The sequence below is a fragment of the Gossypium raimondii genome, chromosome 6 (genome assembly GCF_025698545.1).
Source record: "Gossypium raimondii isolate GPD5lz chromosome 6, ASM2569854v1, whole genome shotgun sequence".
In the NCBI taxonomy this organism is placed as follows: domain Eukaryota; kingdom Viridiplantae; phylum Streptophyta; class Magnoliopsida; order Malvales; family Malvaceae; genus Gossypium; species Gossypium raimondii.
In genome coordinates, this window is record NC_068570.1 from 25,656,249 (window position 1) to 25,672,057 (window position 15,809).

Consider the following 15,809-nt stretch of genomic DNA (forward strand, 5'->3'; position numbering starts at 1 on the left):
CGAACCTTGCCTCCGCAACATGATAACTTCAAAATTTTATGAAATCACAGTTTAATATTATAGTAAAAATACATTTTGATCTTTAAAAAATTATTTGAGAATAGTTATTCCTGAACTAATATGGAGTGAAAAAAATTCAAAGACAATTAAAAAAGTTGTCAAATTTAGGGACTAAACTTAAAGTTATACCTTGTCTTATTACTATTATTAATAATTGACATCATCTTTATCCCTTTTCTTATTACTATTATTAATAATTGACATCATCTTTATCCGGTAGTCTATTTGTCTCTGAATTTGTTTGCGTCTCAACTCTGTCTCTGTGTAGCCGTCTCACATGTTTGTGTGCATCACTCTCACTATTAAATTGAAACAAACTTCCCTTGGGAGTTGAGAAATTTGATCTAACTAATTAAGGAAAGAAAAATTCTTTTTATTTATTACTATTATTAATAATTGGTCATTATATTTGTATTAGGCCCCCCTCTCCGTATTCAATTGAAACAAACTTCCCTCGAAATTTTGATCAAAAAACAAAGGAAGTGATTCGAAAAAAAAAAAAGTGGTGGTTGATATGAGGATCGAAGAGAATGGAGGAGAATCTGCATCCGTCAATCACCTCATCTTTGCCTATTATGTCACCGGTCATGGCTTCGGCCACGCCACTCGTGTTGTAGAGGTTTTTCTTTTTGTCCTTAATTCTTTCTAATCCCTCGAAACCTTTAGATCCGATAATCATTTCTGCCCATTGATTGTAATAGGTTGTTCGAAATCTGATTGCAGCGGGGCATGATGTGCACGTTGTTACCGGTGCACCTGACTTCGTTTACACTTCTGAAATTCAGTCCCCTCGCCTCTTCCTTCGCAAGGTTCTCTCCTTTTTCATTTAATTAAACATAATAGTGGTGAATGTGTTAGGGATTAAAGAACTTCAACAGTTGTCTTTATCTGTGCTGCAAAATTATGGTCGAATCTGTTTTACTAAAACCATATTTCTCTTTATGACATTATCAGCTAGTTTTAGACTGTGGAGCAGTTCAGGCAGATGCATTGACCGTGGATCGTCTTGCCTCCCTGCAGAAGGTATTTCAAGCCCTTTTGTAGTTATAAATTCTAATTGTTTTATTTTATTTTTACAACGTTGTCATATTCCCAACATAACCATATTATAGCTTGAGTTCAGTTCCATATTATCTGAAAAGTTTCTACCGTATCTACCTACTTAAATTTACGTGCTATTATTGCCTTCCCCTCCTCCCCCTTGTTTGTACTTTTTTAGTTGGATATTTTCTAATTTCTATATATATTAGTATTCTGAAACAGCTGTCCGACCTCGGGATTCTATTTTGGCAACAGAAGTAGAGTGGCTCTACTCCATCAAAGCTGACTTAGTGGTTTGTATTCTGGTTTTCCTTCAAGTGTTTGAATCAAATTGGGACACTGAGTCTTTGATTTAACCTTTTAATAAAAATAAAAGGAAAAGAGGCATAGAATTGTATCATATTTAACATGTCTTCCAAATTAAAACGAAGTTTGCTGTGAATGAAAACAGGTTTCAGATGTTGTTCCAGTTGCATGCCGAGCCGCTGCTGAAGCTGGAATTCGCTCAGTCTGTGTTACCAACTTCAGGTAATTTATTATCATGACCGTTTCAAGGAAGAAGTGCACCTTTATAAGAATTTAATCTGTTCTCAAACCCTTCATACCATACTGTTTTCAGTACCTTTATGAACCCTGTGAAATTGCCAGAAGCCAAAAGTTTATTTGTAATTATTTGATCTATATCCATCTATGATTGCAGCTGGGACTTCATTTATGCTGAGTATGTGATGGCTGCTGGATATCATCATCGTTCAATAGTTTGGCAGGTAATATTTATAATCCATTGATTCATGTATTCTATGGATGTACTTAGCTGCTTAGTAGGCATTTTTCTAATGAACTTTTAGGGTTTAGTTCTTCACAAATTTATGCCTATTAAGTGATTAATACCTGGTGAAGGTTGTTAGTAGAGAAATCTATATCAAATGCCGATTGAGTCTTAGCTTGATTGGCTTGGGCATTGTTGCTAATGCAAGAGGATGTGGGTTTAAGTGCTCTGAAGCGCATTATCCTCCTATTTATGAGTTGGGGCGGGGCTATGTGTACTTCTAGGCATTGTGTTAAAAAGAGCAGATATGGTCAAAACCTACAATGAGATTGTTTAAAAAAAAATCTATATCACATGCTTAAGCATGCCAAATGTTGTTTGAGTCCTATATTTGCGTACAGTTGTTGGCTTTGAGTTCAATAACATCTTGAAAACTCTGTGGCTCATTATTTCCAGGCAATACATTCAAGTGTAAGTTTCTGTATCAGTTATTCCAATGTTTGTAATTTTGTTAGTCTCTTTAATCTCTGATACAGATAGCAGAGGATTATTCACATTGTGAGTTTCTCATCCGTCTCCCAGGATACTGTCCAAGTATGCATAGAGATGTCATTCCTATGTTTTCATTATTGATTATAAATTTGTTAAAGTCTAATCTGAATGTCATTTGTTTTCACAGTGCCTGCTTTCCGTGATGTTATTGATGTACCTCTAGTTGTAAGGAGATTGCATAAATCTCGCAAGGAGGTTAGAACAAGGCAGTATCTGTATCTTTTACAATGTTTAATTTACTTCTTGATCAATGTTTTCAATATATTGCTGTTTCCCTCATCCTGTTGGCTCTAGGTGAGAAAGGAACTCAGAATTGGTGAGGATGTAAAGCTAGTTATTCTCAACTTTGGTGGACAGGTAAATTAGCTAAACCATTCAAGATTGCCTTGATCATAAGGATTTTTCTGAGTTTTATTTGGATCGTATGTTTTAAATGTCTACGGGCTTTCCCTTTTCTCTTCGGACTGGGACTAAATTCCTTTTTATTCTTATGGTATTTGTTCATCATTATTTTGTTGCAACTTTGCTGTTGAGATCCCATATACATGGAGTATTGTTTGTGAATGATTATTTCCAAATATACTGTTGAAGTAGTTGGTGGCTGTTCAGATACTGATAATTTGTGCAAATGGTTTAACAGCTGAACATATTAACTTGCTATTTGCTGGCCAAGTATACTAATTTGAGAGTTCATCTAATAACCTAACCATCAGTTAACGGAGATTGCATTATCATGTTAAAACTTAAAACTAGAGTAAAAAGTGAAATGTTTTAATGTATTGCTTGTGATCGTGAATGTGATGTATTGACAGGTGGTTATTTCACTGAAGTTTCACATTCCTTTTTGTTTTATTTGACAAAATATTTACCAGATATATATCCACATTGTTATTGGACTTGCACTATTATGTCAATCTGTTAGACAATTCCACAATTGTACCTAGACTTTTAAGATATTTATCCATTTTAAAGTGCACTTAATCACTTAGTTTGCTTATTTACAGCCTGCAGGGTGGAAGTTGAAGGAAGATTACTTACCTTCTGGTTGGCTGTGCCTGGTATCTTTTATAGCACGTCCAATTTTCCTTAGAGGTTGCTCTAGCATAATCTTACTGTCTGGCATTATGTGCCAATCTTGAATATTGTTTTATTATACAGGTTTGCGGTGCCTCTGATACCCAGGAGCTTCCACCTAATTTTTTGAAGCTTCCAAAAGATGCATATACACCTGACCTTATAGCGGCATCTGACTGTATGCTTGGTTAGTTTGAGATTTTTCAACATGCAAAACTGCATTAGATGAGTGAGAGAAGTAATATTCAATAGTATATCCACTGTTTCAGGAAAAATTGGGTACGGCACTGTTAGTGAAGCCTTGGCATATAAATTACCTTTTGTCTTTGTTCGAAGAGATTATTTCAATGAAGAACCCTTCTTAAGAAATATGCTTGAGGTTCCCTTCCTTTCATCTATTTTATTTGTTTCAATCATCTCTTCTCTTTCATATCCTAATTTATTATTAAGAAATTTGAATATATAGACTAAATAATCAAGGATTGGTTAAGATGTCATTATTTTCTTTACAGTTTTATCAAAGTGGTGTTGAGATGATTAGAAGGGATTTACTCACTGGCCATTGGAAACCCTATCTTGAACGTGCAATCAGTTTGAAACCATGTTATGAGGGAGGAATTAATGGTGGTGAGGTATATTTTAACATTTCTCGGTTTCTGTTAATTTTATAAACTTTTTGCGTATGAATCTCAATGGTTTGTGTTATGCTATTACAACCAAGAAGATCAGTGCATATGTATATAAATGTATATACATACATATATATATATGCTTCTTTAGTTACAACAATTATTGATGGGTGCTACTCACGTCGACATATCAGATGGCGATGTGAAATTTTAACCAAATTAAGCTTCACCAGAATTTGAATGTGTACCTTAACAATCATGGGCGAGCATGGTGTTGTCAAGGCATGCGCCTCAAACGTCTTCAGGCCAGGCCCATTTGATAAGGCATATGCCTGGAACACGTAGGCGCACCCTTTTTGTCAAATTGACCAACAAAGTTAAACAAAAGTTTTTCATGTTTTGTAGATAAACTGAACCAATATTTACGGTTTATTGTCATAATTATATTTATACACACATATATGTACATATCTACAGACACATACAAAAATATGCACATATACGTATTGCACTTAACTTCTTGTCCCTTGGGCATTATAAGGCTTCTAGTTCCTAGAGTGAGCCTTTTACCCTTGACATCATTGCACTTTTTAAAAAAAAAAACATGCCAATTGTCGTAATTATAAATATATTGTATTTTTGGAAATATGAAGTTCTTATTCATTATTCAATATTTTAATTGTGTTGGTTGTTAAAAGGTGGGTTGGAGGTATTTCTAGTAGTGCTCAATGAAGAGTCTAGTTTGTATAAATATCTGATGTCATTTCTTGTCAGTTTTATGTTCTAAGAGTCTCAACATGTATTAGTTTTTATTGATAACATGCTGATATCATGATAAACATCTAGGTGGCAGCTCACATCTTGCAAGAGACCGCTATTGGCAAAAATTATGCTTCAGACAAGGTAACTGATTTTTTCATGGTGTTGCTTGAACTCTGAATCTTGTTTTAGCCCGAAACAGAAACTTCCTGCCTATATGTCTTGGAGATGTATTACATAAATTCCTAGCCATGGAAGGAGCAAAGTTCTGCTCTTCTATAAGTGTCTATAACAATGGTTTGTGTAGTGCTATCACAGAATTTTTTTGTTCTATCAGGAGGTGTATTGGCTTGATGCACTCGTTGAAAGATTTTCTTATGTTTATATTTTGGATTGGAGGAATTGTCAAATACTCGGAATTGTTACCTACCGTTGAGTTGTTTTTCTTCATCATATTGTTTTAAAGGAGACAACTGCAAGATCATGCATGCATGTCAGAAGGGTTTTTCTTTTATGGTGATTTAAGTGGCCCCTTATGCATATAATGCTAAGAAAGTAGGCAGAAATCAAATCATCTTGACAATAAGCGGTCCTTCTAGAATGAGGTTGTCTTTAATGGAAAATTTGCATGTTACGGTATAGGTTAGTGATTTTAATACGAAATGCAGATAGATAAATGCACTGATGGATAAGTTCTTACAGGTTTTAAATTGCTGCTCAGCAAAGTCATCTACACCAATAATTTAAAATTTTATTCAAGCAACTTTTAGTTCCTTCGGTTGCTATCTGATTCATATATTTCCTTATATAGTTGAGTGGTGTTAGAAGGTTACGTGATGCTATAGTTCTTGGGTATCAACTGCAAAGGGTCCCAGGCAGAGATGTCAGTATCCCTGAATGGTACACAAATGCTGAAAACGAACTTGGTCTAGGTACCGGATCACCAACTTCTGAAATGAGTGAGAGCAACGCGATTACAGAATTGTGAGTTTTATTTATCTTAATCAATGATGATAGTGATGGATTCAATTATGTCGGTTTTTGACACATTTCCTTTTCTATTCTAGTTGCACTGACGACTTTGAAATTCTTCATGGGGATCTTCAAGGTCTTTCAGATACAAGGAGTTTCCTAAATTCTTTGGTAGAACTTAATAATGTTTCTGATTCAGAAAAGAATAATGAGAAGCGTCAGATGCGTGAGCGTAAGGCTGCTGCTGGGCTTTTTAATTGGGAGGTATGCTAATTCTAACAAAATTTGTTCTTTTTTGCGATTCAAAATAATCTATTAACATCAAGGATCCAATCTAAAAACCAATCGACCATACGTAAATTGGCACAACTCGAATATAGGACCACAGGGAAACCTAAGAGTTCTAGAGGTGGGATAACACCAGTTAACACTCTTCTTACTTTGAATCATTCAGTGTGAAAAGCCTGCTGATAAATATATATTAGGCTTATTAACCTTTTTACTATCCTGATATTTTGAAACTGGGTCCTGCTTCTGGCTTCAGTCCTGTTTATAAGTTGATTGCTTTGGGTTAATTTTTTGTACAGGAGGACATCTTTGTGACAAGGGCACCTGGAAGGTTGGATGTCATGGGAGGCATTGCTGATTACTCAGGCAGCCTAGTATTGCAGGTTAGGTTTTTCTTTCTGTTGCTCTGTTATCTGAATAGTTCTGTAGAATTTCAGTTGGTTTCTTTCCTTTTCTTTCTTCCCATTTTCCTTCTCTTCAAGTCAAATCTCATAATAAATTAAAAAATTTATTACTTTCAGCTTGATTTATCAATGTATCTCAATGAAATTAATTCTAATCTTTCTCCTCTTAACCAATCATGCCTACTCTAACAGATGCCTATAAGGGAAGCCTGCCATGTAGCTGTGCAACGGAATCATCCAAGTAAACACAGGCTCTGGAAACATGCACTTGCACGGCAGAATGCTAAAGGACAAGGACCAATGCCTGTTTTGCAAATTGTATTATATCATTAATTTGGTTCTTACTAATGTTGATTGCATAATTTTTTTTCCCTTCAAAATTGATAGCAAATATGTGTGCTGTAATTCTTCATGTTCTTAAATCCTAATCAAACAAATCTCTTATTAGAAAAGTAATATACATGCATTTTTAGTTAGAAATGACCCACTTTGTTGCATATTCTGAAATACATTCTAAGCTCCTACTGTTGTGACAGGTATCATATGGTTCAGAGTTGAGCAACCGTGGCCCAACTTTTGACATGGATTTATCTGACTTTATGGAAGGAGAGCAACCAATTTCATATGAAAAGGCAAACAAATACTTTGCCCAAGATCCATCCCAAAAGTGGGTCCTTGTCCATGCATGATTTTTCCTCTGTTACTCTATATGCTAGATGCTAATTATGTTTATCATATATCAGGTGGGCGGCATATGTTGCTGGGACAATTTTGGTTTTGATGAAAGAATTAGGTGTACGCTTTGAAGATAGTATTAGCATGCTGGTAAGAGGGTATTTCTTTGTTGTTTATCCTGTTGTTGAATAGTATCTACCCTCCGTTTCTTATGCTTCCACTTGCACCTTTTCTTTCTTTTATTCTCCATTTTCTATTTATATTTGACAGGGCCTCTTAGTTATAGCATTTAATTTAATTTACTTGAGATTTATAACTCTGTACTTTGAGTTCAATGGAAAAGAACTGCATGGGGGTAAGCTTAATAGTAGGTCTGATTTTGATTCGACTATTGATGGGGCTGCTTATATGTCATGTTTAATCATATATCATAGTGGTTTACATAGGCAGTTTGCTACTAAAGTTTGTATGTTTATTCATGAAGTGTGAATTGGCTCTGTGTTTGTATGAAATTGATATTACGAGTCACTTGATCTGATAAGTTCTGACTTTTCTCTGTTGTAGTCACATATGCTGCTGCTAGTATCTAGATAATTACTTTTCAGCTACATACAGGTTTCTTCTGCAGTCCCAGAGGGTAAAGGAGTGTCGTCTTCCGCCGCCGTGGAAGTTGCTAGCATGTCAGCTATAGCAGCTGCTCATGGTATTTCTAAAATTCTCATTTTCAACATGAAACTACTTTGATATTTATTACATTTCCTCTTTTTTCTATACATGACAAAGGTTGTTCTCATTTTACTCAAAGAACAGTAATTTCTTATGGATAATTTGTATTTTAGACATGATTAAATCTACATAGAGATAAATAGATTAATCATTTATGAATGCCACCATCTGCTGGAAGACATAATTTGGGAGGCATTATCTTTGAAGAGAAGAAGGCTACTAATTAGTAGATTTTGGTGTAGAAATGCCTCATAATGCCTGATTGTTGAATTGGGTCATTTGATTTCATTTTGATGCACCAGGAGATGATCATGCTTTCAGTTGAATTTGTGAAGTATTTTGAACATTTGATGCTTTCCTGTTGAACTTCCATGATCATCTTTGTCGTGTTTAGATCATATACAATGCAGCTTTCCAAGGGTTAGGCCTTTCGTAGACAGATAAAGTTGGTCTTTATTTTGAGCGGTAACTTATTTAGACCATCTTATACTTGCTTTGCAGGATTGAGCATTAGTCCAAGAGAGCTTGCCTTACTCTGCCAAAAGGTATGACATAAATATTTTCATCTTACATTCGACAGACGTGTTTCAAGCATTTAGTTGATTTGCTTATTCTTTTGGGTTGTTTATTAGGTGGAGAATCACATTGTAGGAGCCCCATGTGGTGTTATGGACCAAATGACTTCAGCATGTGGTGAGGCAAATAAACTACTTGCAATGGTTTGTCAGGTAAGCGACATTACCTCTGCAGAATAATAGTTGCTGAAGTTGTGTTTTTGCTTAAGTGACATTCAAAATCAATGGTTGTCTTATGCAGCCTGCTGAGATAATTGGTCTTGTAACAATTCCAAGTCATATCCGATTTTGGGGAATCGATTCAGGAATACGACACAGGTACTAGGTCCATCATCATCATTCTGGTTAGCCTGTACTAGCAATGAACATTGTTTACGTTGCACGCTTGTTTTCTGGGATAGTTATGCTAAGTTGAACTTCCTTGCATTCATTAGTTTTTTATTGTAAAATCAGAAATGACTATATTAAAATAAAGGGATAATATAATTTTTGGTCCATGAACTTGGCAAGTGGTCCACTTTAGCACCTATACTTTTTTTTTTATTATCTATTTTGGTACCTGAACTTGGCAACTAGATTCATTTTATTCTTTGAAAAATATAAAAGTTTAATGACATGACAGTTTGAGATTATACCACATCATCACTTGAAAATTAAAAAAAATTATATAAATTTTCAGGTGATGACATATAATCTGAGTGTGTCACATATAGTGTTCAATTAACTGAACCGATGGTTGAACTGGTCAGACCACTAGTTCTCGAATCAATCAGTTTGATCGGTTCAACTGTTAGACAAATAATAATTAAATAATTAATTAAAAATTCATAAAAATTAAAAAATAATTATTAAACTAGTTCAACTATTGGTTTGTCCCAATTTCTGAAAAAAAATCTATTGGTTTTCATCCCAATTTCGATTTTTTATTGGTTTCAAGTAGTTTTTTATTCAATTGGTTCAACCCCTTTTTTCAGATCAGTATACTGGTTGGTTCTTGGTTCAATTGGTCTGACCGACCAGTCTAGTCTTATTCTAAGAACACTTGTCACAGCATCAAATCTTGACGGAATCTAAGTTTAGGAAGAAAAATGGATCTAGTTGCCAAGTTTAGGTACCAAAGTGAACAAAAAAAAATTACAAGTACTAAAGTGGACCTAGTTGCCAAGTTCAGGGGTCAAAAATTATATTATCCCTAAAAGAAATATAATTTAAAGTCTGTTACCTTCCATATATATCTCTAAAACGTGCTTAAATTGAATACCTTATGGTCATCCATGATCTTTGAAACATTGCTTACTCAAATGCATTTATAGTTGCCAGTACCTTCCGTTATTTGGATTGACCTTTCCCTTGTTACAGAAATTCCCATTCCTTAATATCTTTTTTTTTTTCAAATATGCAGTGTTGGAGGTGCAGACTATGGATCTGTTCGAATAGGAGCCTTTATGGGTCGAAAGATTATAAAAGCTACAGCATCAACTAGGTTGTCTCAATCAATGTCTACTGCTAATGGGGCATCCCCTGATGAAGTGGACAATGATGGACTAGAATTACTTGAAGCCGAAGCTTCATTAGATTATTTATGCAACTTGTCACCTCACAGGTAACTGTCTTTTTTGAGGCTTTCTCCTTTCATCTTTTCTAGATTTTACTTAGCCTAATTAACTCAAGAGTTGACAGCCCTTTTTTTTTTTTGATTACTGTAACTGTTAGTATGATCTCTGAAGATCTGTGTTTCTTTTACTGGTAAGTTCTTCCTTTTCATTTGGTCTTGTGCTACAGATACGAAGCTCTTTATGCCAATCTACTTCCTCAATCAATGCTTGGTGAGGTGTTTTTGGAGAAATATGTTGATCATGGTGATACAGTTACAGTAATCGATAAGAAACGAACATATAGTGTAACAGCTGCTGCTAAGCATCCTGTATATGAAAATTTTAGGGTCAAGGTAGGTTTTTGATTTGGCGGCTTATTGGATTACAATCGATTTGCTTTCCATTTGAATTTTGATTTATATTGGTTGAATTACTGTGTCTTTGCAAGATAAAATTTTCTAATCACTCTTAGTCATGTTTATTTTCTTCCAACTGTAAAATATGTGTCCTTCACTATGAATATTTTTGATGCATTGGTCTTACTCTTGCTTAAGTTGATATTGTCGTATTTCCATTTTGTTAATATTACAACATCTTCAGGGTTCTGTTTAAATTTTCTGTTGTAAGTTTTCTTCAAACCTTTCTATTTCCTCCTCCACTCTTTACATGCATATTCTGCTCTTACTGAAAATCAATCCTGGAGTACTCGAAGGTGGCTGAGCTTTTAATCTAGTTGTTGATTACCAATAGTTAATTTTTATCCATTAATGTTCTTATTCTTGGGCCTCCAAATTACAAGACACATGTAGACATGTATGTTTCCCTTGGTAATTATTTGCTGAATTTCCTTGGTAACATTTTTTCTATTTATTTTTGTGAATTTATGTGTAGGCATTTAAGGCACTGCTGACATCTGCGAGTTCAAATGAGCAACTTACGGCACTTGGAGAGCTGTTGTATCAGGTACATGCTAAAGTTCTTTTTATAGGTTTGTCTATGTAATTGATAGGTTAGTTAGATTTTCTTCTGGGTACAATTCAAGCTCCATTGGTAGGATCAAATCAATGTCACACACATCACTAGCAGGCAATTCAATCCCATGACATAGGTATTGGGTGAACAACCTTGGCCAATGGGCCAAATGTTGGGGTCTGTTAGATTGTCTTTTTAATGAAAAGGAAACAAAAGAGAAAATATTTTTTGTTTAATGGATACAATATGTTTTAATTACAGTTGAATTCATATTAGTTATTGAGAGACTAGTGCTTCAACTCTATGAATAACTAATATCAAGAGTACAAATTTATCAAACGCAACTCTCTCAAGAAAACAAGAAGAAAGGAGCTGAACCATAGATAACCTATATAATATCAAGAGATAGTAGTCCTATCAAAATATATCCTGATTTAGAGTATTCATCTTTGGTAAACACATTTGGTGATGTTTTTCTTTATTTTGGTTTTATGATAATGGTAGCACTATAGACTAAATGAAACAATGCAGTAATGATGTTTCTGTGAAAAGAAAGAAGAGATTGAAATGTAGTTGCAAACCACTTTTGCAGTGCCACTACAGCTATAGTGCATGTGGGCTCGGTTCTGATGGGACAGATAGACTGGTACAGTTGGTGCAGGAGATGCAGCATGGTAAAGCCTCTAGAGTTGATGATGGAACTCTATATGGAGCTAAAATTACTGGTGGCGGCTCTGGTGGAACAGTTTGCGTAGTTGGAAGAAATTGTCTCCGAAGCAGCCAACACATTCTAGAGGTGAGTTGAAGTGAAAACATATAGCTAGCTAGACGTTCATATATGGTATATTAATTATTAGTGTTAAAAGGAAGGCATCTAACAAATCCGATTACTATATTTCCAGATTCAGCAAAGGTACAAAAAAGCAACAGGATATTTGCCCTTCATTTTTGAAGGTTCATCCCCTGGTGTTGGCAAGTTTGGATATTTAAAAATTCGACGTAGCATCGCTCCCAAATCTTAAACTGCTGCCTTCCAAAGCTTCCATTTATTTAATTTCAAATAGACTCAGCTATTTGGTTAGATGTATCTTAAAAATAAATTAAGCAACAATCTCTGGATATTTATTTAAAGTTAATATTTACCATCAATTGAATTTATTCTCTTCGTTTATTTTATCCATTGCATGAGCAGTTCCCTCGGTGTTATAAAACGATTCGAATTGGTTTATAATAAATTTGTGATTTGTATAATAAACTAACTCAAAACCAGGTTATCGTTGCTATAAATAAACAAAAGGGTTGTCCTGGGCGGCTGTCGGCTGTCTTTTCTAAGGCAATTTGAGGAAGATGGAAAATACTTTTATCTTATAGAATTATTATAAAATATATCATAACTCGACTTGAAATTGGACTCGCTCTAGTGACTCGAAATCTCGAAATCTGATCCAATCAGGAAGAAAGTTTCTTTACATACACTTCTAAGGACCCGAAGGGGGGGATTTGCTCTCTCAAAAACTTTGTATTTTCCATCTTCATAAAAAAACCCTTTTCCTTTGAGCTCTTAAAGGGGGAAACTGACCAACTAAATTTGATATTCAAATATGGTGCGGTGAGCATGGATTGAACCCATCGAAAGAGTTCGCCATTCTCTGTGATGCTGAGGTTGTTGTCATCATTTTCTCCAATACCGGCAAGCTCTTTGGGTTTTCCAGCTTTGGTGCAAAAGCAATAGTTGAGAAGCAACAATACTCCATGGTGATGGTAGATATCGAAAGGAAGCGAGCGGCATCAACTAAAGAGACATGCACCGCCAAGAGCGGCGCCAAGCAAGGGGAAGGGCTCCAGCAATACTATATCCAGCACATCCACGAGCTTCAGCTCGACCTCCGCCAAAAAAACCCACAATCTCAGCCGTCTTGAAGCCCAACATAATGAGCTCAATTCCCGAGATCCGTATCATACGAACATACCGGTGATAATGCGCAGATGATTGAGTAGTAGATAGCTTTTTAGGTCGTCCATCTTGAACTTCTCCAGTGGTAGAAACATAACTTTGGAACTGAAGCTGCAGTGATATTATAGGAATGTTCTAATTTGTAAAAAATTTCACATAGCAAATTTTTAGTATAATTATCCCTTCTTTACTGTCCATAAGTGTTAGTTTTACAGCTTAACTACAATTGCCGCTTGCATGATAAATTCTGAGCTTTGCATTCAACTTTAACTATGGATGATATTAGTCATCTTGTAGTGCAGAGGTAGGATGAGAGTTATTGGTGTAGAACTAATAGTAGCAGTAGGAATTATATGGACATGTTTGTGTTAATAATTGCATTAAAGAGTTAAAATGATTGATGCAATTGGATTTCTACAATTGTAAAGATCAACTGCATGTACCTTTGTGATCATAAAACCTTGAAATAGGATCAATGGTGTAGAAATCAGAGAATTTCGAAACTGAGAACACTTATGTATTGAGATGAAAGAGTACATAGATGTATGCGTGAGGAAATGAGCAAGCAATACATAATAAAAAAAAATCCTTTATAATCAATAATTCCAAAGATGATGTTTGGTGTAGCATATGTAGTGAACAGTTAATTTGCATGAGCTATCAACAAATTGTCAAAATATCAGGCTTTATAAGGCTCGTTGAATAAATCCAAGAGGATTGTTGTTGGAGATGTGTAATTGTGCATAATTGGTTTGTTGCTTATCGCTGAACCTTGAAATTAGTTGCATCGTATTGTCATTACTCTAGACTCCTATGTTGTTTGCTAATAATTGAAATATGAATTGCTTATTAATTTCTAGAGGTTAAGGCCATGAATGCATCTGTTGGTTACATTAAGAATTGGATTCTATTTGTTGAAAAAAAAAATTCAATTATCTCCATTGCACAAACTAAACTATTATCATATCTAGCACAAAGTTGTATAAACCAACTACATCTGACCATTTTTAGTTTGGTAGCCTGCTACATCTGACCATTTGTTTGTACTCTTACATGTTTGTTTGGATTTTATCTGTTGATAATTTTGACGTCTGGTCTGTTTTTTGTCACCTAATTAAGAATTTCATCCTTGTCGATTTTCCCCGACCTTTTTTTCAAAAATTGCTACATTAACTTACTTTTTGGTAATAGAAAAGTGTTTTATAGTAAATAACTTTTGCATGGTGTGTTGTTTGGATTTGCAAAAATAGAATTGTTCTCAAATTCTCAATATTTGTTTGCTTGTGTTTATGCCTACTTCAACTGAAAAGCTATATTATTTCATATCTTATTTGCAAAGATAAAACTTACTTAGCTTGAATTTTGATTTTCTTAATTTTACTCTTTTAATATTTTTAGAAGCATAATTTCAGTTTTTTCAATTCATTAATATTTATTTTCTATTTCTTGGTTTTATTAATTTTCTTATTTTATTGGTCAACAAATTCTTAGGTAAGAACAGCTCATTTTATAAGAGATATACTTGAATCATTTTTAAATTTTAGAACTTTTGTTAGTTTATTTAAATGTGATTACTTTCATGTTTTTACGCCATTGGTTGGTGTCCTAATGGCTACTCTGATAGTTAAATTTATAGTGATGAAATATACCGATTAATTATTAGTTAATATTTTTAAATTGGAATCTTTTATAACTTTCATTTTCATGTACTCGATGCTTTAATAAGCACTTCACAAATTATTACACTTTGCTTTTGACTGGGAGAAGAAAAGTGACTTAATGATTCTTATTTTAGCATTATCGTCTATGTTACTTTGCCATGTTTTATCATTTTTCTCTCTACAAGAAGTTTGGTATATTTGACATGGGCATTTGAACAATTTTAGACCATTTTCTAACTTAGCTTAAATTATAGCTTATGCTTGGAAGAGTTTGTCTATTCCTGTCAGTGGTTCATAGTTATCTATTAATTCATTATTTAATTCCGGCCAATGATGGAGGTTTATCAACATATCGGCAAATGTTGTCTCGACCTAAAAATTCATTTGTTTGGCAATATCTCTCTTTTGAAACCAAAAGCATGTGGACCTTTCTTAATTATGTAAGGCTTTATTGTTATTGACGTTTATTAGACCTGGTCATTGTATTGGGCATTAATAAACGGTTCTACTTTCAAGATTTTATGAATCTCACGATTTGCTAATTTATGATCATGACTTTCTACTTTCGAGATTTTACGAATCTCGCAGTTCGTTGATTTACGATCATGACATTCAGCTTTTGAGATTTTACGAATTTCATAGTCCGTTGATTTACGATCACCACCTTCTACTTTCGAGATTTTACGAATCTTATGGTCCGCTGATTTATGATCATGACCTTCCACTTTCGAGATTTTACGAATTTCACAGTTTGCTGATTTACAATCATGAACTTCTACTTTCGAGATTTTACGATTCTCATGGTCTGCTGAATTACTATCACGACCTTCTACTTTCGAGATTTTATGAATCTCACGGTCCACTGATTGACGATCACGACCTTTGTAACAACTTCTACCTGATTAAGATTTGGATGTTACATCTTACAAACACTTAGCAAAATTTCTAAACTATCTGCGCATAATCCTTTTTCAACATACTTCATATTATTTTAATAAAGGTTTCTGAACAAAAGAAATAAGGAAAAACAATCAAGAATACATCAGAATTTGAAGAACATTTTTTTTAATACATTACAACACACAAGTTCGTTAAAGACAAAC

The 15,809-nt window shown here is 34.3% G+C and overlaps 1 protein-coding gene across 1 annotated transcript; it reads left to right on the forward strand.

Annotated features, from left to right (window-relative positions):
* Window positions 1–308: 308 nt before the first annotated feature.
* On the forward strand, window positions 309–12,262 carry LOC105773007 (L-arabinokinase). The gene is made up of 29 exons (XM_012594562.2): window positions 309–679; window positions 762–869; window positions 1,015–1,083; window positions 1,311–1,394; window positions 1,553–1,629; window positions 1,802–1,868; window positions 2,407–2,464; window positions 2,550–2,617; window positions 2,717–2,779; window positions 3,427–3,480; window positions 3,581–3,683; window positions 3,766–3,875; window positions 4,009–4,128; window positions 4,972–5,028; window positions 5,696–5,868; window positions 5,952–6,120; window positions 6,444–6,527; window positions 6,741–6,866; window positions 7,085–7,215; window positions 7,292–7,373; window positions 7,839–7,926; window positions 8,451–8,494; window positions 8,582–8,677; window positions 8,766–8,842; window positions 9,927–10,127; window positions 10,307–10,472; window positions 11,011–11,082; window positions 11,684–11,887; window positions 11,994–12,262. Exons 1-29 carry the CDS (start codon window positions 575–577, stop codon window positions 12,111–12,113), a joined length of 2,976 nt encoding a protein of 991 aa, XP_012450016.1. The 5' UTR covers window positions 309–574; the 3' UTR covers window positions 12,114–12,262.
* Window positions 12,263–15,809: the final 3,547 nt, after the last annotated feature.